This window comes from Nyctereutes procyonoides, unplaced genomic scaffold (genome assembly GCF_905146905.1).
Source record: "Nyctereutes procyonoides isolate TBG_1078 unplaced genomic scaffold, NYPRO_anot_genome, whole genome shotgun sequence".
NCBI lineage: Eukaryota > Metazoa > Chordata > Mammalia > Carnivora > Canidae > Nyctereutes > Nyctereutes procyonoides.
Genome location: NW_026575120.1, coordinates 20,984,707 through 21,008,203, shown reverse-complemented (window position 1 = coordinate 21,008,203; position 23,497 = coordinate 20,984,707). Strand labels below are relative to the sequence as shown.

The following is a 23,497-nucleotide window of genomic DNA, read 5'->3' as shown; positions in this document are numbered from 1 at the left end:
CCTGACGTCAGAGCCTCTTCCAGGAGTGAGATCCCCCCATCATCAAATGGAGCAATGCTGGTACTGAGTACACTGTGGAGTCCACTGGGGTCTTCACCATCATGGAGAAGGCTGGGACTCACTCGAAGGGTGGAGCTGAGAGGGTCATCGTCTCTACCTCTTTTACTGAAGCCCCCATGTTTGCGATGCGCATGATTCATGAGAAGTATGACAACTCCCTCAAGATTGTCAGCAATGCCTCCTGCACCACCAACTGCTTGGCCACTCTAGCCAAGGTCATCCATGACAACTTTGGCATTGGGGGGGACTCATGGCCATTGATCCATGCCATCACTGTCACCCAGTGATGACATGTTTTTTTTTTTTTTTTTTGAAGCAATTTAATTTTATCGGAATCCAGGACACAACAAGAAAAACACCCAAAACCACATGGAGACAGAAGACGAGACACAACTCCTCCCCCACCTCCCCCCTGGCCCTAGAGTGGGGACGTTGGGGGGCGGGACAGCTGGGGGAGGCCTTGAGCCTCAGTCCAGCCCAGCAGGCTCCAGGCCTGTGGGGGGAGCTGGAGGGGAGGGGGAGGCAGGGCTCACCTCCACATTGGAGAGGCTGAGGGAAGGCCCCCCCTGGAAGGACTGCCCCCTCCCCAACACCCCTGCCGAGGGGCAGGTAGCCCACAGCAGCACAAGGGCCCAGGGCCATGGACACATTCATGATTGAGAAGCAGCTGGAGGGTAGGAGGAGAGACAAACGATTATCTGGGCAGAATCACTTGGGGAGGAGTGGTGGGTGGGGCCTGGAAGGGCCCCATGGGCCAAACCCTGAGGTCACAGGAGGAGGCCCAAAGCGGGGCTAGTGAGTGAGGTCCTGAGTGAGTGGGTCAGCGGCTTGGGCCCCTTTCTCCCGCTGCCTACAGCCCCTCCAATACAGCTGCCGGGGGGGGGGGCCGCCTCCAGGGACATGGGAGAAGGGCGGCCCACCCCCTGCTGCAGACAGCCAGGGGGCTGAGGTCTGGTCAGGCCTCGGCCAGCCTGCCCCAGAGGCTATGAGAAGAGGACAGGTGAGGGAAACTGTGGCATGATGGCCATGGAGCTGCCTAGAACATCATTCCTGCTTCTTCTGGCACCACCAAGGCTGTGGGCACAGTCATCCCTGAGCTGAATGGGAAGCTCACTGGCCTGGCCTTCTGTGTCCCCATCCCCCAACATGTCAGTGGGCCTACAATGCCGGGGCTGGCACTGCTCTCAATATCACTTTGTCAAGCTCCTTTCCTGGTATGACAATGAATTTGACCACAGCACCTGAGTGGTAGACCCTATGGTCTACATGGTCTCCATGGAGTAAGAGCCCCCTTGACCACCACCTCCAGCAGAGGCACAAGAAGAGGAGAGAGGCCCTCAGCTGCTGGGGAGTCCCTGCCCCGACTTAATCCCCCAACACACTGAGAATCTCCTGACCTCCAATTTACATCCCAGACCCCCTGAGGAAGGGGAGGGACTTGGGGAGCCCTACCTTGTCATGTAGCATCAATAAAGTATACTGTACCCAGCCAAAAAAATCACAATATTGATGCCGGTAAGAAGGCAGCCCCTACGTGTCCATCCAGTGGCCTCACCTGTGTGCAAACACAGGTCCCTGAGTGACGCCCCATTCCTTGGTGGGATCGGGAGCCATTCTTTGTTCATTGTGGAGTTCAAGGTCACCCAGGACAGTGAACTTCACACTTAGTGAAGTTAAGCCCTCATGAGGAAGGAAGGAGCAGTGGGCAGCACAGAAACGCCCAAGTGAGATTTAAAGACCATGCAAAGAGCATGCAATCACACGAGACAGAAACAGAAATTCAAGACAGCCTGACTTTGGTTGGTGGTGGTTTCTTCTTACAGAGAGTCTTGCACACACCCATGGGCGGTCACGGCACATCCTCCGACAAAGGAGGCGCTCCAGTGGACAGGCTGGGCGCAAGAAGCAGGATATGCCTTCTCCCCTCCAGGAGCTCGTCTGGCTAGTGAGTGGGTCAACACAATGAATGTGTCCTCAGTGCGCATGAATTCTTCATGGGCATCCACTCATGTCATCTCACTGGTTTGCAAACGAACTTCTTGGCTTAGTTGCTTCACTTATGAGAAGAACATGAGCTACAGGCAGATACCCTCATTTCTGTGTTACTGAGATTTTTCTAACTAAACTTTCAGAATAGTCTCTGAAAACAATGGACCTTCCAAACTGCCCTAAGTGTCTGGGGAAGGCCCTTTTCCTTTTCCTTTTTCCTAGTGAAATGGGAGATGAGAAATCTTGATTTTTCTGCTTTCGGCCAAGTCTCTGAAGATGCAGGGCTTTCCAAGGGTCTTGGGAAAGGGAGGGGAAGGGCCCCTGGGACGTCCATCAATGAGGATGGCATCTGAGTAAAGGGTCATGCCAGGGCAGGTTGCTCCCCGGGCTAGGACACGGTGAAGAGAGAAGCACCCATCAGCTCCTCTTTGGACTTTCCAACCCTCTGGACCTTCTACACCAGAAAGATAATAAATTCGAATAAAAATAAGCTTGATGAATGGATAAAGAAGATGTGGTCTATATATACAACAGAATATTACTCAGCCATTAGAAACGACAAATACCCACCATTTGCTTCAATGTGGATGGAACTGGAGGGTATTATGCTGAGTGAAGTAAGTCAATCGGAGAAGGATAAACATTATATGGTTTCATTCATACGGGGAATATAAAAAATAGTGAAAGGGACTAAAGGGGAAAGGAGAGAAAATGAGTGGGAAATATCAGAGAGGAAGACAAAACATAAGAGACTCCTAACTCTGGGAAACCAACAAGGGGTAGTGGAAGGGGAGGTGGGCAGGGGGATGGGGTGACTGGGTGATAGGCACTGAGGGCGGCACTTGACAGGATGAGCACTGGGTGTTATACTATATGTTGGCAAATCGAGCTCCAATAAAAAATATACCAGAAAAAAACGAAATATACAAACAAGCAAAAAAAATGAATAAACTTGTAAAACAATAAAAAGAACACAAAAATTCACAAAACAAAACAAAAAAACAAAATAAGCTTGACAGATGCAGGCTGCAGGCAGAGAGCCTGGAGACATAACCACGTCTGCTTACCTGGCTGTGCTAGGGGCATCCAGGTGTCGCGGGTAGGTCTGGGGAAGATCTGAGAGCTCCTGGGCCATCATGTTCTGGGTGTAGTCGTCCTGCCACTTAAAGCCTGGCGGAAGTTGCAAAAGCTGTGTTATCAACCCAGAAGTTGAGCCAAAGCTCTTATTTCAGTCTCAGGATAAACTTCTGCCATTTCAAAGTTTGTCTTCAATGCCATCAACAACCCAGGGCTCCCTCTCACTGCAGTTTATTAAGAAGGTCTCTTCTCATACAAGTCCCTGTCTTCTGAGACATCTGGCCCAGAAACAAGACAGGCACTTTACTAGATGAGCAACATGAGGCTCAGTAGTATCCGTGGCTGGGCAGCAAGGAGGCCTTGAGCAGGTGTCATTTCATCTGCAAGATGAATGTACCCCAGCGAAAGACACAGACTTTCTCACAGAAAGGTTCCTAGCACATGTGCTCAGCCACTGTCCTGCCCACTCACGGCCAATCTCGGGCAATTCATTCTAACTCCATCCTGCCGAAGAGCCACACAATTGTGATGAAATAAGAATATTGTTACTGTGAAGGCAATTATCACAGGGCTTAATGTGCTGTATCTGGGAGCCAATTACATTATATTTATACGCAAATGTTATGACAAAGAGCTTTATAACAAGAGTGAAGTAGTTATGAAGGCAAAATCCATGTGATTATGCATTAATTACATGCACTGCAGATCACATGATAATTATGCTCAGAATTACCAAATAACTCCCAAGAATAATTATTATGCAATTTGTACATTTTAGATCTTATGGTAACACTTTAGCACTTAGAACTACCCCATGCAATTATCCATAATTATCTAATCACTAAATATCATGTAATTACAGAGATATATTTTTATGCCCTGTTCAAAAACACATTACCAAAATCTTCAGATCAGGACAGCTCAGTGCCTGTGTGTGTGAGTGCAGTGCAGGGAAGTCCAGAATTTGCTGAGAAACACATGTTCTGGGGAATAAAGGGAAGGAAGGGCTCAGCAGATAGAAGCTGCCTTCACGAACACACTTGAATTCTTTTTTCAAATGTAAATCTAACATTTTTTTTCATACTTACAAATGGCAAGATTCAAACAGTTGGAACATTTCTAAGTCTCAAAGGCTCTGTGGCATTACCCAAAAGGGAAGCTGATGAGAAAATTCAGCAAACAGGCCAGCCTCCTATGGCAACTTGTTCCAAGCAGCTCTGCTTGAATATGGCATTTAGAGAACAGGTTGCTGCAGGGAGACCCAGCCCTACAATCACTGTTACGCTTACTTTGGGATTAAATGTACTTAATAATAAGCAAGAATCTTCCATTTGCCAAAAGCAACTTAAAAACCACCCATAAGAAATGCTCGCTTATGTGGCTGTTAACCATTGGTTCCCTCCCAGGAGTATTCTCAATTGAAAGCACATTTGTAGTATTAGCATAATATTTAGCATTGTGGATTTAGAAAATAAGCATAGTTTAAACATGCCATTCCCAAAAGGGTGGTCTTAATATCCATCAGGAAACCAAAAAAATCGAGAGCACAAAAAGGAAGTTCCTATAAAAAACCTTTCATTTTAAAATTTAAAATAACAAAACCTCAATGATATATATGTATTTTTTAAGGAGCACAGAAGTCTGAGCTGTGTCAATTCTGGGGTCCGTGAGGAGGGCTCAGTCACAACAGTTGGCCAACTGACAAATGTGTTACAGACAGGCAATCTGAGGGCAACCCTGAACCCCTAGACTGGCTTCTAAGCTTTCCTGGGAGCACGCAGAAACTGGGCATTTGAATTCCAAAGCAACGCGTAGGCTGGGGGTCAGATGCCCTCTCTGGACTCATCTCTAAGGCATACTGGGAAAAGACGACCTGCTTACAGGGAGATGGGAAGATGTACTTTCCCTGCCCTCCCCACCAGGCACGATGAGATCCCTGGGGATTTCGTGCACAGAAGGCTGTGAAGGGAGGACGGCAGACAGACTGCTGCACTCCCATGGAATCCGAGGAACCACACAGGCAGCATTCCCTGGGCTGCCCTCTGGCCCTTGTGCCCCTCACACTGGAGCTGAGTCAGCAATCTGGTAGTACCAAGTGCAGGTGAAGCCCTGACAGGTCACCTCTCCCTAGCCAGGGGGCCAGACCAATATGGCACATGTTAGATAATAACAGCTCTACTTCCATCAAACACCACCAAAAAAAGCAGAAGCCAACCCACAGCCAAGCTAACAAAGGCCAGGGGACCCTGGGCATCCTCTCATATGAAGCTGGAATGAGGCCCTCTGATATCCCCCGACCCTGCCAGGGTCAGCAGAATGGCTAAGTATGGAAGGGGTGGTATAGCCACCCACCCCCATGTCAAGCCCCAGTGGAGACTACATACAGAGTTCAAACTCCCACCACCTACCCTGCCCAGCATATGGACAAGACCGCTTCCCTCAGATGTCAGCAGAAGTCTAGTGGAGAACCTAGACTTCCTTCTACCCCCATGTTAGTGACAGAGACCCCTTCCCCAGGCCTTGGCAGAGCAGTGTCAGAAAAAGCTATTAAAACACAAGGCCTAAATGAGATCCAGAGTCTCATAATGGAATACAAAAAATGTTCAGGGTTCAAGAGAAAATCACTTGTCATACCAAAACCGGGGTATATCTCAATCTGTAGCCACAACACTGATGCTTGAAGATGTTAGTATTACCTGCCAAAGGTCGTAAAGCAGCCATAATAAAAATGCTTCAATGAACAATTATGAACATACTTGAAAGAACTAAAAAACTAGAAGGCTTAACAAGGAAATAGAAAGTCTCAGTAAATACACAGATAGAAAAAGAACCAAATGGAAATAATGTAACTGAAAAATATAATAACCAAAATAAGCAATGCAGCAGATGCACTAAATAGAAGGATGAGAGACAGAGGGAAAAATCCATAAACTAGAAGAGAGAATAACAGAAATTACCTAATTCCAACAACAGAGAGAAAACAATCTGGAAAAGAAATGGACAGAGCCTCAGGGAGTGTGAGATTATAACAAAAGATCTAACATTCATATCATCAGAGTCTCAGGAGGGGAAACAAAGACGACAGGGCTGAAAGGGCATTCAAAAAGATGATGGCTAAAAACTTCTCAACTACGGCAAGAGATATAAATCTAAGTATCCACAAAGCTGAGCACCTGAACAGAGTAAACTCAATCTCCTGGAAGACACACAGTTAAACTTCTGAAAACTAAATGTAAAGAAAGAATCTTGATGGCAGCCAGAGAAAAATGATACCTTACACCTTTGAGGGAAACACAATCCGAATGACAAAGGATTTCATTTCCCATCAGAAACCACAGAGGCCACAAGGAAATCACACAACATCCTTCAAGCACTGGAAGAAAAGAACCACCAGCCCAGAATCCCAAAATCTACCCAGATACCCACCAAAAACATCCTTCAGAACTGACAAGGAAATTAGGACAGTCTCAAAAGAGGGAAAATGAGAGCATTGTTTGCAGCAGACCTGCCCAAAAACAATTGCTGAACGAACTTATTTAAACAGAAAGGCAAAGATGGAAGAAGGAAGTCTGGAACACGAGGAAGGAGAAAAGAATGAAAGTAAAGGCGATGAGTTTTCCTTCTCTGGACTTTTGTCAATTATGTGTGACAACTGAGGCAGACACAACAATACTGTCTGTTGTGCTTCTAAATATACGCAGAGGAAATATTCAAGATAATTATAATAAACAGGGGAAGAGCCATAAAGCGAACTGGTAAAACAATGATAGTTTACTGTGATTAGTTTTGTATATATAATGCAATATCTTGACCAACCACTAAAAAGGCTATCAAGAGATACACTCAAAAACACTATAAATAAATCAATGTGGATTTCTTAAAAAAAAAAAAAAAAGTCAACATAACCCTAAAGGAGTGCAGAAAAAATAAAACAGAGAAAAAATAGAATAGTAAAATAGGAGATTTAAGCCTTAACATACCAATAATTATAAATGTAAAAGGACCAATGTATATCAATAATGTATAAATGTAAAAGGGCTAAATATACCAGTGAAAAGACATTGATTAGGTGGATTTAAAAAGTATGATCCAACTATATGTCGTTTATAAGAAACTCACTTCAAATATAATGCTACAGACAGGCTGAAAGTAAAGGCTGGAAAGAGATGTATCACACAAGCATCAATCAAAGGAAGTAGTAGAGGCTACAGTAATAACAGATAAATTACTCATCAAAAAAAAAATTATGAGGGACAGAGAGACATTATATAATGATAAAAGAGTAAATCCACCAAGACGACATAGGAATCCTAAATACATATACACCAGACAACAAGGCTGCAAATATGTGAAGCAAAAACTGATGGAACTGAAAGGAGAAACAGGTAAACCCACATTTACAGTTGAGACTTCAGCATCACTTCTGCAGCAACTGAACAAATAAAGAGAAAATCAGGGATCCCTGAGTGGCTCAGCGATTTAGCACCTGCCTTTGGCCCAGGGCGTGATCCTGGAGACCCAGGATCGAGTCCCACATCAGGCTCCCTGTATGGAGCCTCTCTCTCTCTCTCTCTCTCTCTCTCTCTCTCTCTCTCTGCGTCTCTCATGAGTAAATGAATAAAATCTTAAAAAAAAAAAAAAGAAAGAAAATCAGTAAAGCTGGGGAAGAACTCAACAGCACCATCAACCAATAGTTCTAATCGGCATTTATAGAACACTCCACCCAACAAGATCAGAACACACACTCTTCAAGTGCCCACAAAACACGGACTGAGACCATATCCTGGACCATAAAACAAATCACAGCAAAATTAAAAGAATCAGAATCATTTGAGGTGCATTCTTCTATCACAGTGGAGTCAAACTAGAAATCAATAACATATCTATAAGAAGAAAATTTCCAAACGCCTAGAAATTAAACAAAAAGCTTCTAAATAATCCACAGGCCAAAGAAAATCCAAGGGAAAAAATACACTAACCTGAATAAAAATGAAAATGCCAAACCAAAATTTTGCAGGACTCAGTAAAAGCTGTGGTAAGACTGAACTCTTTAGCACTAAATGTTTACATTAGAAAAAGTCTCAAATCAATCATCTGAATGTACAAATCAAGAAGCTAGAAAAAGGAGAGTAAAATAAACTCGAAAGCAGAATGAAGGCAATAATAAAGAACAGAAATTGGTATAACTCAAATCAGAAAAAAGAAAAACAGAGAAAGTCAGTGAAAACAAAAGCTGGTTCCCAGAAAAGATCAGTAAAATTAACAAATTTCTAGCAAGACCGACAAAGGAAAAAATGAAGCAATCACAAATTACCAGTATCAGCAACAAAACCGAGATCAATACAGACCCTGCAAGACCTCATAAGGGAACAAATAAGTCCATGCACATAAACATGGCAACTTACATGAATTGGACCAATTCCTCAAAAAACACAAACACCCGCATCTCATCCAATATGAAATAGATAATTTGATAGCCCTACAACTATTAAGAAAATTGAATTCATAATTTAAAACCTCCCCAAAAAGAAATGTGTGGTCCCAGATGATGTCACTGGATAATTCTACCAAATATTTAAGGAGGAATTAATATGAATTTTATGCAATCACTTCCAGAATATAAAAGAAGAAATAATTCCCAATTAGTTTTGTGTAGTGAAGATTAACCTGATACCAAAAGCAGACAAAGACCAAAGAGGAGAGACAGAGAGAGAGACCCATAGAACAGTATCCCTCATGAATACAGATATAGAAATTCTTAAGGAAATTATTAGTATATAAAACCCCACAATATATGAAAATAATTATTAAATCATGGGGTTTATTCCAGAAATGCAAAGCTGGTTCAAAATTCCAAAATAAATCAATGTAATCCATCATATTAATAAGCTAAAGAAGAAGAAAAAAAAAGCACATGATCCTATCAATGCAGAAAAAGTATTTGAAAAAAGTCAACATTCATTCAGGATGAAAACTCTCAGAAGAATAGGAAATGAGGGGAAATTAACCAACTTGATCATAAACATCTGCAGAAGCTCTACAGCTAAGATCATACCTAATGGTGAGAAACTGGCTTTCCACTTATGATCTGGAAAAGGCAAGGATGCCTCCTCTTCACTGCTCTTATTCAACATAGCTCAAAGTTCTATCCAGGACAACAGGGCAAGATAAGGAAAGAAAAGGCAAGCATATGAAAAAGGAAGAAATAAAATTATCTATTTCCAGGTGATGTGATTTTCTACATGGAAAATCCCAATGAATCTTCAAAACACTCCTAGAACACATAAGCTATTTTTCTACATGCCAGTTATGAACACACTGACACTGAAATTAAAATACTATTCATAGTCCCTCAAGAAATTAAATACTCAGATGTAAATCTAACAAACATGTGTGGGACTTGATTGCTAAAAACTCTACATTACGGATGAAAGAAATCAAAGATCTAAATGAATGATGGACATGCCATGTTCACAAGTCTCAACATAATAACGATGAAAATCCTCCTCAAATTGGTATAGCAGTTCGACACAATTCCTGTCAAAATCCTAGTAAGATTCTTTGCAGATACAGACAAGCAATTTATATGGAAGAGCCAGGAAGTCACAGTAGCCAGAACAATTTGGGAAAAGAAAAATACACAGGTACAGTAATCAAGACTGCATAGTATTGGGGAGGCAAACAGATCAATAGAACAAAATAACTCAGAAATAGACCCATACAAATATGCCCAATGGATTTTTGACAAAGGTGCAAAAGTAGCCTAATGTTTGACAGATTATCTTTTACAAAATGGTGTGGAGGCTACTGGACACCAAGGGGAAAAAACAGAAACCTCAACATCAGCCTCACGGTTTACACAAAAAAAGTAACCAAATAGATAATGGATGTAAATGTAAAACATAAAACAATGAACATTTTAGGGAACAAAAAGCAGAAAATCTTTGGGACCAAGGGCAGGGAAAGCATCCTTTGGCTCAGCACCAAACAAGCGTGGACAAAGATGGCAGACCGGATGGACCACCCCAATATTCACACAAAGGACCAGGACAGGCCACGCAGCTGAGAAGCGACCAGGACCTGGAACACAGAGCTCTCAGAAGTGAACATTTTAAAAGGTCAATTAGAAAAAGAGTCAAAGACACAAAGAGACATTTCCCAAAAGATGGCAGATTAGCTCATGAAAAGTTGTCCAGCATTGTTGGCCATCAGGGAAATGCAAGCTTAAACCTAGAGCAAGACACCACATCACTCTACCAGGAAGGCTAAAAATAAAAGTAACACCACCAAATTCTGGAAAGGATGTGGAGAAATGGGGTCACTTCTTCATTTCAAGTGGGTCTGTAAAACAACATAGCTGTTCTGGAAAAGTGTTTGGTGGTTCTTTAAAAACTAAACATTTGTTTTTCGCACAAACCAGCAAATGACAGCTCGCCATTTACATCAGAGACATGGTCACATACAAACTTGTATATAAATGTCAGAAACAAACCAAATGTCCTAGACATGGCCAACACGCACATGAGAAAATGCTCTGCATCACTTGCCATCAGGGAAATACAAATCAAAACCACAATGAGATACCACCTCACACCAGTGAGAATGGGGAAAATTAACAAGGCAGGAAACAACAAATGTTGGAGAGGATGCGGAGAAAAGGGGACCCTCTTACACTGTTGGTGGGAAGGTGAACTGGTGCAGCCACTCTGGAAAACTGTGTGGAGGTTCCTCAAAGAGTTAAAAATAGACCTGCCCTACGACCCAGCAGTTGCACTGTTGGGGATTTACCCCAAAGATTCAGATGCAATGAAACGCCGGGACACCTGCACCCCGATGTTTCTAGCAGCAATGTCCACAATAGCCAAACTGTGGAAGGAGCCTCGGTGTCCATCGAAAGATGAATGGATAAGGAAGATGTGGTTTATGTATACAATGGAATATTCCTCAGCCATTAGAAACGACAAATACCCACCATTTGCTTCAACGTGGATGGAACTGGAGGGTATTCTGCTGAGTGAAGTAAGTCAATCGGAGAAGGACAAACATATGTTCTCATTCATTTGGGGAATATAAATAATAGTGAAAGGGAATATAAGGAAAGGGAGAAGAAATGTGTGGGAAATAATCAGAAAGGGAGACAGAACATAAAGACTCCTAACTCTGGGAAACGAACTAGGGGTGGTGGAAGGGGAGGAGGGCGGGGGGTGGGGGTGAATGGGTGACGGGCACTGAGGGAGACACTTGACGGGATGAGCACTGGGTGTTATTCTGTATGTTGGTAAATTGAACACCAATAAAAATTAATTTATTCAAATAAAAAAAAAAAAATAAAAAAAACAACAACCAAATGTCCTTCCATGGGTAAGTGGGTCAAAAGACTACGGCTGCACCCACGGTGGAGTGGTCCTCAGCAATGAGACCAATAGCTACACTACCAATGCAGCCACAACTTGGATGGGTCCCCCAGAATAGCGTGCTGAGAAAGCCAGTCCAGAGATGTCACACACCATGTGATTTCCCTCCTCCAGCCCCATTCTTCATGCTCTGTATCAGACACATGTCACCTGGGAACGGACATGACTCCTGACCTCTTCTTACCCGTCGTAGTGTAGTGCTGACACAGACAGGTACATAATTCATTCAGAACTCAGAGTGTGGCAATTACGCAATAAAGTTACACATAAACAGTTACAGGAAAATAGAGGAATGAAGAGATTCATTTGGGGTGCAAAGCCAGGAAAAGCTTCAAAGAGAAAAATGGTCTCTGAACCAAGGCAGGAAGGAGAAATAGGATTCTAACAGATGGCACGAGGCTAGGGGAGGATCGCAGAAGAACCGGAGAGCAAGAGAAGAGGTGAAGGTTAGGATGTCATGTGGTGTGCCCTGAGGACAGGGCGTGACATGGTGGGAAGGCTGTGAGTCTATTGAGAGCCAGAAGAGGGGTTAGGGGACAGTGTGCAGTCACAGGACGCCCCGTTTTCCAACCAGGAAGGGCTTCTGCTTTCTTGTGGAGCCACAAGAGCTTCTGACATAAATATCCAACTGTGTCCTGCAAGCGTGATAAAAATAACAATATGAACATAATAGAAATTGTAAAAAATAATAGTATCTACCAACTGAGCCTTAATGTTGGGCCAGGCCATGCCCTGTGCTAAGTGTTTCTTGTTTAATCCTCATGATTTGTGAATAATGAATGGAAGGAAGTAGAGAGAGGGGAAGGGGGTGTAAACACAGCCTGCCTCAGAGATACTGTGGCTATAACTCAGAGTTCAAGAGTTTCCGGAAGCAAGACGGCCAAGCACGAACAATCCACTCCATGCAGGAGTGAAGGAGGAGGGGTCAAGGCCGGCAGCCAGGCATCCTGGCCGCCCCACGGGAGATAGGGAATCCCAAAGGAGGACGAGGTAGGGGGCACACCAGCCTGTGCATAGACCCTGTGTTTGTTTTTCAACAGGATTGATTTGGGGATGGAGGCAAAGGACACAGAAGGGGGCAGGTGAGTCAATGGGGGCCAAGCGTGAAGCTGGCAGACCAGCAGGTTAGAGGAAGAGGCCCTGCTTCTGGGCAAGAAATAAATCAGCCAATGACCAACAGAATACACAACAAAGATGTCTGAATTTCCCATGAGAAAGTAAGACTATGGCTTTCAACTCTCCTAGCCGTGTCAGGAGAAGGTGTGCATTTGACGGTGAGACCCAGTACAAGCACCTGTTATCACTCCCCCAACACTGGTTTGCCGTTCGTATTTAGCAGGTCCTGCTTTCTCCTCTTCCCTCTATTCTACTTTACTTTCTAGAACTTCCAGCTGCAACACCCTAAAACTCTCACAATCTTCACTGGGTCATGGCCTGCAGCCTGGCAAGTACGCCCACCAGTGGCAGGTCCCTTTGGAGGGATAGTGCCAGGCCAAGGAGCAGAGTGCAGAGAGGGGCAAACAAACAGCTTTGGAAGAATTATCATAGTTCCACTAGGAACTTCCAGGAGGTGTCACCCACCCCAAGCAAATGCCCAGAGAGAGAGAGCCTGCCCCCAACATCATGTGACAACCACAGCCTTCGAAAGCACTCCTCAAACCATGTAGAAAAACAAGAGCCCAAGAGAGTGATGAGGAGGGAGATATGGAAGGATGGAGAGAGGAGATATGGGAAAACAGAGAGGGGAGGAGCTATGAGAGGACGGAGAGGGGAGCTATGGGAGGACGTAGAGGGAAGCTATGGGAGGATGGAGAGGGGAGCGTCTGTCCAAGGAAAGAGGCATGGATGGTCCTCTGTCGTGTTGGGAGAAGGATCTAGAGGGCTCTGCCAGCATGAGGAGAGGGTGCAGGGTGGAGGAGGAAACCAAAGACAGAGACAACTGGGAGGAGGAGACTGTCCGGGGGTGAGGGAGAGGAGTTACTTCTAACTCGATAAACCCCAGGGAGAAATAAAAACTGGAGTCAGTTGGCGTTTTATTTCACAAGGGATACTGCTAGTTGGTCAGTCAGCAGAGCGTGAACACAGTCGGGGCTATAATAGGAGGTGGGGGATGTGCAGCACATCTGAGGACATGGCTAGGAAGACCACAGAGTGACACCAGTGAACAACACCAGAGTGTGCGTCCTTCAACCTCCACTAAGGAGGGTCCTGGTGAGTGGCAGCACGAGGAGGACTGGCAGCAGAGAGAGGTCCTCTCAACCTGGTGGTGTGAAGTGGAAGACCAGGGGGCAGCAGGGCTCTCCTCGAGCAGGCCGTCCCTGAGGCCCAGCACATGAGCCCGGTGTAGAGGCCAGGGCACCAGGTGCCCGGGTAGGGCTGACTCGCCGTTCACAGCCCCTGGAACAGACTGAGGCATCACTGTGAGGCACGGAGACTTGTTTGTAAGTCACGTCGGAACCTACACACCCAACACTTCCAAACACAGAGCCCCAGCCTCTTTGGAAAATGTTTTCAAAGACAGTTTACAAACCACGCAAGAAACCAGTGCGGTTGGCACACGTTCACAGCTACCTCCAGATGGGAAGCAGTGTGAAAAGCAGCCTGCGGAGCTGGGGTGCACACCTTGGGCCCAACCTGGCACCAGAGAGCTTGACGCCACTGCCCACAGACTTGCCACCCACGAGCAGATGCCCCATGCCTGGGAGATGCAGAGACACCCATGTCAGTGAAGAAAGAGCCCAGAGAAGGCTCATAAGTGTTCTGAGCAAGAAGACACATCTTTCCAGGGCAAACTCTGAAAACTAAAGTATGTTACATTAATACATTGCATACTCAGGTATGTTTGTTTAAAATTCCATGCAGGGGTGCCTGTGGGGCTCAGGTGATGAAGCACCTACCTCCAGCTCAGGGCAAGATCCCGGGGTCCTGGGGTCGAGTCCCACACTGGGCTGGGGGCTGGGGAGAGGCCCCTGCTCAAGGGGGAGCCTGATTTTCCCTCTGCCCCTCCCCCCATGCTCACTCTCAAATAAATGAAATCATTTTTTAAAAAGCCAATTAATTAAACGTCCAGGGTGCCCACTCTGCTGTAATATGCACTTTGCAAGACGCCAGATCTCAACAGAATGTGAATTCACCTTGGACCCCCACAGCAGCAGAGTAAATGCCATCACTGTTACTGGTCACCACTAGAACATCAGGTTCATCAAAAAAGGAACCCCCTGAAGCAGCGTTAGGAGATTTAAACTTGATATCCACCCTGTGTGCTCGTGACCTGCACCAGCCCTTTATACCGGATGGGAATTTGCTAAATATTTGGAAATAAATGGATAAAGTAGAGGGAGTCAGGTGTGTATTCAGCACTCAGTGCTCCCATTGGCGGAGACCAGAGTGTGAAGGAGGATCCAATTCCTGCTCCTGTTGATGAACGTACATTCCCACAGAGGAAGACGCAATAATCATAAACTCACAGATAAGAAAATATTGGTCTGTGGTAAGTGCTGAAAAGAAAGCAAACTGGTGGTGGGTAAAGAAAGATGGGCAGTGGCAGACAGGTGAGGATGTGGGCAGGTGAGCACAGTGGACAGGTGAGTATGGTGGACAGGTGAGAGTGTAGACAGGCAAGCACAGTGGACAGGTGAGTGGGTGCACAGGTAAGGGTGTGGACAGGTAAGCGTAGTGGACAGGTGAGAGTGTGGATAGGTGAGCACGGTGGAAGGGTGAGTGTAGTGGACAGGTGAGCACAGTGGACAAGGGCAGTGGACAGGTGAGCACAGTGGATAGGCAAGCACAGTGGACAGGACCCATTAAGAAGACAGCAGGAACGGCTGGAGTGAGGGGCAGGGAGCAAGCAGGGCAGGGGCTTCAAGGCAGAAGCAAGCCAGGCTAACCACCCTGGAACCATAAGGCTGTGAGGGGTGGGCATAGAGCATGGGAAGGGGCCAACATTTCAGGCTGGAAACGCGGGGCCCGAGGCAACACCCTGGGACCCAGGCAGGGCGGTCAGCAGGGTTGAAGAGGGGATGTGCCGGGATGGGGCGCAAGGCTGTCCCCAGAGAGAGGACAGGCCCCTTGCCCCGCGGGCTGCACTGTGACATGAACCTGACCGCCAGGCTCTGGGAAGGCGCCATAGGTGACCACAGGCCTCCGGGAGGTGGACAATGGGTCGGGCCAGGTGGTCGGTGCAGGAAGGCCCTGGAACTGCCCATGCAGTGCAGCCTCCTTCCTGATGCAGCCTTCATCCCGGCAGGGCCTCCTTCCTGGTGTGGCCTCTGTCCCTGCACAACCTCCTTCCCTGTGCAGCCTCCTTCCCTGCACAGCCATCAAAGCTTCCCCAGCTGTGATCTCTCATAAATCTTTCCAACGCCAGGTCGATTCTCAACCTCCCTCCGACTGTGCCCCCGCAGCCCCAGCTTTAGCAATATTTCCCCTCAGATGTGTTGACAAACTTTATGTTTTCATTAAAATCTCTCACCTCCCCTGCTACAGCCTTGGAAGGACAAATCATCCCAGCACACTTGGCCTGAATGATCTCACGTCCTGAAGTCCTTGCTCCCTCTGGCTTTGCTCCACCCGGAAAGGAAGCCCTGTCTGCCTCCGTCTGTCATGCCTCAGCCTGGGAGGGACTCAGGTAAATGTCTGCCCACCCTCAGCACTCCCGGTGACACGTCACTGCCTGACTCCCTCCCCCAGCTAACTGAGGAAATATATGCGGACACTTTTCGAGCGTCCAGGGAACGATCCATATGGCTCCCATGATCCTACAAAAGCACAGTGACCTGAGAAAGGAGAGGCCCGCGGGGCTCCAGCGTCTGACCCACCCCTTTCCCGTCGTGGTCTAGACACGAGACGTGGTCTCACAGGGACCCTGTGTTCTCCTCCTGCCAAAGCCGGTTGCTTGTTTTGGCTGCTGTTTGTTTTCAGATCTTCATTGATTCTGATTGGACCCAAACTACATCCTAAGGCCTGGGGCCCAGTGACCCCCAAGCCCACGGAGATGCAGGGCTGCCCACTGAGCCTCCATGGCCTTCCCCAGCCCTGTCGTTGCCTCGCCCCAGCTAACTGCACACACATCTCCCCAGCTGCAATTGGAGCCAAACCCCCCACCTGCTTGGCTCAAGGTCCTATGCAGCCCAGATGTCCGCACAACGGTTACTCAGGAGATGGGTTCAGCCCCATGGGTCAGAAGTGGAGTAGACATCGGGGTTCAACTCCCTACAGGAAACAAGACCTGCTGGCCCCGGAGGTGGGGCCGGAACATTCCGCCATGCAGCACGGGCTGCTACAATAGAAGCCCAGCCTCCAAGGAGAGCTGAGCGCCAGCAAAGTTCTGGGCTTTCACACACCAGAGTCAGAGCACAAAAAGTGTCTCCTCCTCAGAATTAAAGCAAGAGGAACACACGGTTCAGTGTCTACACCAGCGCAGCTCAACGTGCTCTCCTGCCCGGTCTGTGTTAAAGCTCTCCACAGCATGGCCTCCCATGTGATCTGTGTCCAGCCTCAGCCCTGTAATGAGAGAGCAAAGAACACGGAAAGCCATTGCTGCTGCTTCGTGAGAGGAAAAGCCCCATGGAGAGCTGGTTCCTCGTGTGTCCAGGTCATGCTGTAGCCCAGGCCAGGCCACAGCCATACTCGCCACAGAGGCCTTGGGGTCTCAGCTGGGAAACCCAGGAGGCCAGGTCCCTGCACAGAGAGAGCAAGCTTACTTAAGTCTAGGTCTGAGTATTTCTGAGTACTGAGTACCTCCTAAGTAGCAGATTCAGCCGAGGACCAAGTACTGCTGAGTCCTAAGCACCTCCTATGTAGCACTCTGTACTCAGCACGAAGCAGTCCTGAGTCATAAGTACCTCCTGAGCAGCCGTTGTTACATAGTACTAAGCACCTCCTATTCAGCACTCTGTACTTGCATGAGGCAGTACTGAGTCTTAAGTACCTCCTGAGCAGCTGTCTCTCCTTAGGACTGAGTATTGAGTACCTCCTAAGCTTGGTTAAATGGGACTGAACCCCATCCATCTGACAGGGACTCAGGATCAGCTGGGTTTTCCTGATCAAGACGTCAGAGGCCTTGTCCTCATCACGCTGGCAGACAGCAGGCGTCAGAGCACATGTGCGTGGATCCCCTGAGACAGAACATGTCCACTCTTGGGAACAGGCCTGACCCACTAGGTGTGTGCACTGGGCTTAGTGAGCCTCCTGCCTGGACTGAGAGCAGACGTGCATGGAACTCTCATGTCCACATTCAGGGCGTGGAAGTTCCGCAGACCATTGACTGCTCCCTGCTCTAGGAAGTGCTGCGCAGTGGCTGCAGACAACTGGCCGCCCAGAACACGAAGCAGCGGGATGGCATCACGCGCAGTCCATTCTCCAGGTGCAGTCCCCCTCATCACCCACTGGGCGCTGGAGCCACCCACTCCATGGGCACCACCTGGACCCGGCCATCTCTGTTAGACTGAAAAGGCTTTCCTGGAAAGTGGTTCCCCATTACATGACTTCCAGGTACGTCAGGGCGCCACGCGGGACTGTGAGACGCCTTCTCCACCTGCTGCAATGAATGCCACATGATGTCATCGTCCAGTAATGACGCAAGATGGTGTGGTATTAAAACTCATTGAGTATTCTGGCTCAGGCTGCATTTGCAGGCGATCGATGTATTTATTAGACTTACTAAATACACGTTTTCTAAGCCTCTGGGTCTGTCTGTGCAGCAAAACACGAACACTTCACGTGACCTGAAGCCAGATCTTCTAGGAAGGGACAAGGCAGCGTTGGTGCAGAAACGCCATCGTGAAGCTGGGGTGGGTCCGCTGGTGCCTGAGAGGTGCGTTGGGTGGTGCCCCAGACCCACACGAGAGAGGACAGCAGGTAGCAGGAGTTGGGAGGTGGGCCTTTCAGAGGGGACCAGGTATGGTTGAGGCTGTGATGGCAGAGCCAGTGTGACAGCAGAGGCACCCTTACAAGAAGAGTAAGGCAGGGGAGCCTTTCGTCCCCCATGAGTGCTGTGGCAGGAGGGGGCTGTCTGCAGACGGAAAGAGGCCCTCCCCGTGCATCTTGGCCGCGGGACCCGTACCTGTGCTCACAACCTCCCGACAGTGAGACAGGTTGGTGGTATCTCGTCAGAGACCCCAAGACAACTGAGACACAGGCTTAGACCTGGAGCCAAGATGCTGCCATTACCACATGGCATGACCGTAGGCAGGTGTTTCACCCTTCACACCTGAGTCTCCATCTGTAAATGCGGAAGTTGGCGAGGACCATTCCCAACTCTGACCCGTGTGTCCTCCTGAGGAAAATGCCATCTCCTTTGAGGGGTGCACATGACCCTCAGGCAGGGGTCACTGCATTTCAGAAGCTGAATCTGAAGCCTGAGTGCTTTCCAGCTCGCCCCATGTCATCCTGTCCAGCAGACTCCCCAAAGTCAGATGACTCACGTCCTCAAGCATTTGCCTTTTTCCTTTGACTATGTTAAAGGACTTACATGCTGAGGGCAGTGATGGTCCGTGGTTGTATTAGTCGTTCAGCCCCACTGAGCTGGCAGGCGAGGCACCACGTGTGCTGATGGATCATAATAAAGTGACGTCAACAGCACGGCTCCAATGACAATAGGGAGCATTTTCAAGAAGCAAGCAGGGGGACCAGGCCTGAGCCAGGAAGCACCTGCGGCATGGAGGGAGTGGTCAGGGAGCCGTTCCTGGTGTGGGGTGATCGCAGGAGGGTAGGGACCTGCACGCTGACCACTGCAGCCCCTGGCACGCCACTGCTGCTGCTCAGTGCCTGGAGCACCTGCCAGCAAGTACCCGCAAAGAGAAACGCTCTCAGGGGCTGGAAGACATGGATGGCCTCCGAGGCAAATGTGGACTTTATCTGGGGCTGAGGTGGGAAGAAGCCGTGTAGGCACCACTCTGGAGGGTGGTGCCCATGACCCGTAGAGTTTCCTTCAAGGGAGGGCTGCGTGGCACAAAGGGGCAGACACTGGCAGCCTCCCCAGGAAATGCAAAGGAAGCTCCAAGGGGACGGCAGGAAAGCGGGCCCATCACACAGGACATGCGCATCGCACCTGCGCCATCCCACAGCTCCGACACGCCTGTCGGGGCACCCACTGCACAGGGCGAACATGGGCTGTCTAGATGGGCACCCTGGGACACACGCCTAGGAAGTAACATGCCCAAAGGCTCACGGCTGGAAACGGCAGCGCAACATGCCCCAGGGTGGGCGCACGAGATGCCCACCCAGAGACGAGCACCAGGGGAAAGGGAGAAAAACTATACTATCACCACAACTACTACCAGCAGAGGAAACTATGAACTTACTTCATAAAATGACAACACATTGTTCCCAAGGATACAGGATGAGGGATCACCGCAAGGGGAGAAAAGGGACAATGCCCTGACATGCTTCTAAGGTAAAATCTTGAATCCAGAGCCCAAGTCAAGAGCCTGTAGAGGCTAAGAGGCACAGGGCGTTGTGGGGTGGGACCTGCACCTCCTCCCGACTCAGGCACCTGGTCTGTGAGGTCAGCCTGGCTTGGCGCCGCATCTGCCAGCATCTGCACCCACCTCCTGCATCTTGGGGCTCAAGCACATCCTGCTAAAAGCAAAGGTGGAATATTGACTCCCTTTCTGGCTCTCACCAAGACAGGGACAGGGCCACCAGCTCCCGACAGCGGGGAGCCAACACGTGTGTGCCTCCGAGCTACGGTCACCAGGCAGCAGTGAGGCTCAGGCCAGGGAGGGTCACCACCTTTATCCACAGGAGCACAGGCTCAGTGGGCCAGGCCTCTGCCTTCTCCAGAGAACCCGTGAGTTATTTCTGTTTGAACGATTTAACATGTTTGCAATGAACTCAAAATTCCTAAAACACTACGTAAGATCAAATAAACAAAATAAAACAAAAACATATGCATGCACATGCATGCACACAAATGCATCCTTGTGCACATATACATATGTGCCCTTGCACGCATGCTTGCACACATACACACATGCACACATATATGCATGTGTCCTTGCACACAGATACATGTGCACACACGCATATGTGCATGTGCCCTTGCACACTGAGCACATACACGCACACACATGCATGTGCCCTTACACAGACACACATGATTGCACACACACATGCCTGCACACACATGCCCTTGCACACATACACAACGCACACACATGTACCCTTGCACACTGCTTGCACACATGCACACATATATACATGTGCCCTTGCACACACACACACATGCACACATATACCCACATGGCCTTGCACACATACACACACGTACACATATATGCATGTGCCCTTGCACACAGACACATGCACACATATACACATGTCATTGTATGCATGCTTGCACACATACACACATGCATGCATGTATGTGTATGTGCCCTTGCACATATGCTTGCACACACACGTGCACACCACCACCTGTGATTTGGGTCGGCCTGCAAGCCTCTGGTTTGTAACTTGTACACAACTGAAAACGTGAAGAGGGTTCTCTGGGGCCAGCTGGGCTGTGGTTTAGGAGCAGAACTACCAGAGTCCTCGGGGCTGGGAAGGGCCCAGCACAGCCTGTTGCAAGCCCTCTGTGATGTCCCCACCAGGCGGCTGGTCAGCAGTGACCAATATGCATTCATTAGCAGTCGCTCGTTACTGACTTGTAAACAATTCTACCCTAATTTGACAAGACACACCAAGAGCCTCCCATGCAGTGTGGTGTAAACAGGAAACACACACAAATGCACACATTCTCTAAACTTAGTGTTGAGAAGTGTAGTGAATATTATTTATAAAAGTAAAAAAATTGTTTCTATGCCTGACAGTAAATAAAATATTACATGAACTATCATATGTCAACTCAAAATGTCTCACAATCATTAAAATATTCATGAAAATGCTATAATAACACAGAACATGCTCACCCCGTCAGGTGAGTTAAACAGATAGTGTCCAAGGCAGCTGTAGCGGGCCCCAGGTCTTCACCAAGGTGCAGACAGGGCGAGGTGCCAGGAGCCTTTACCTTTGGGAGAAGTCCATGCAGACATTCTCTAGTTTCCACTTATCTATAGTCTCTAATGATCATGGATTATTTTCCTTTATTTTCATATGTTGAAGGCATAATGCATGTGTATTGAACAAAACTAAAACCAAAGCAATGCAGAAGTTCTATAAAACAGAGAGGGCTATGTTCTGCTCTTTCCTGCATGCACACAGCACACATGCGTGCACAGTATATATACACACGCATGCATGGTATACATACACACAGAGCACATGCACACGACATAGACACAGCAACAAGCATGGCACATCCCACACATATGCATTGCACACACCACACGCATGCATAGCATGCACACACATAGCACACATGCGCACACTCATGCATCTGCAAAGAAAGAGAAAACGAAAGATTCTCATAGAAAAAAAATATTTTTTTTAAGATTTTTAAAAAATATTTTAATTTATTTATTCATGAGAGAGAGAGAGAGAGAGGCAGAGACACAGGCAGAGGGAGAAGCAGGCTCCACACAGGGAGCCCAACGCAGGACCCGATCCCGGGATACCAGGATCACGCCCTGGGTGGAAGGCAGGCACTCAAACTGCTGAGCCACCCAGGCTGCCCCCCAAAAAAGAGAAGTTTCAGGGCACCTGGGGGACTCCGTCAGTGAAGCGTCTGCCTTGGGCTCAGGTCATGATCCTGGGGTCCCAGGTTCAGGCTCACTACCTAGTGGGGAGTCTGCTTCTCTCTGCTCCTCCCCCTGCTCTTGCTCACTTGCTCTCTCTCTCTCTCAGATACATAAACAAAATCTTTAAAAAGAAATAAATTAAAAATAAGAGAGAAGCTTATCTTTATGACTCTAACTGAATTCTTACAGTTTTCACTCTCTTGTTTCTTTCTGGATGTGACACAAAACACATTTAATTTTTGAGCTGTACTCCTGGTATTTTCTTACAACTTGACACCACTATTTTGTACCATTTTTCAGCCACTTATAAATTTGCCTTGTGAACTGTGTGGTTTAGGAAAGACAATTTCTGTGAAATGCTATCTGGTAGGGGAAAAATTAACAATTCACTTGTTAATAAAATGCTTGTGGGAAATTTTCCTGAAAGAAGATGAAATATTGACAGTGATGTGAATACTTTGTGACTGGATTATAACAGGTACAGAGATTAAAGCAGCGCTGAAATCTTGGTGGAAATCGAGTTCGACTACAGTAGAGGCATGAGGGCAGAGCAGCGGTAACGAGGCCCGGGTGGTGTGGCGTCATTTCGTGGACACCCGGGACCTCGAGGCACGGCAGGGACACAGACCTGGGGCAGAAGGAAATCCCACACGTGGGGAGGGAGGACCCCAGTCACTGTCACTGGGACCTCACAGTCACCAGCAGTGAACTGGGAAATAACCGCCTTTCTCTTCACGTGGACATTATTGCTGTCACTGTGTGTAGACACTGACAGACTCAGAACATGGCCTGTGAGTGTAGGAGCACGGGACTCCTGGGCTCTGGCACCTCTGCCCACACATGATGAATACCCAGGAGGAGGCAAGGAGACCTGCCCCCATGGCGAGGATGGCAGCTTCCCCGCCTGCAAACACTCATCCTCAACCCAGCAGTCTGGCCTCCTCTCACTTCCCATCATGCTCTTATTTCACAAAACATAAAAGACTGATGGAGAGTGAGGCTTGCTGTATTGTTTGGCAGAGCAGCAGCTTCCCTATTGCCATGGCAGCCCAGCATCCCTGGGCCCAGCATCCTCGGGCCCAGCATCCCTGGCTCTCAATATCCCTGGGCTGAGGATCCCCGGGCCCAGCATCCCTGGGGTCATTATCCCCGGGCTCAGTATCCTCGGACTCAGCATCCCTGACTCTTAGCATGCCCAGGCCCAGCATGCCCAGGCCCAGCATCCCCAGGCTCAGTATCCCTGCACTCAGCATCCCAAGGCCCAACATCCCCAGGCTC

At 47.9% G+C, this 23,497-nt stretch overlaps 1 protein-coding gene across 2 annotated transcripts in view; it reads right to left on the bottom strand.

Moving 5' to 3' along the window:
* The window catches only part of PTPRN2 (protein tyrosine phosphatase receptor type N2), a 720,648-nt gene that overhangs the window by 453,451 nt on the left and 243,700 nt on the right, over window positions 1-23,497 (bottom strand). For both annotated transcript variants that reach the window (XM_055335454.1, XM_055335455.1), the window contains exon 4: window positions 3,117-3,219. In XM_055335454.1, coding sequence (XP_055191429.1) covers window positions 3,117-3,219 — 103 coding nt within the window. The remainder of the gene's footprint in view (window positions 1-3,116; window positions 3,220-23,497) is intronic.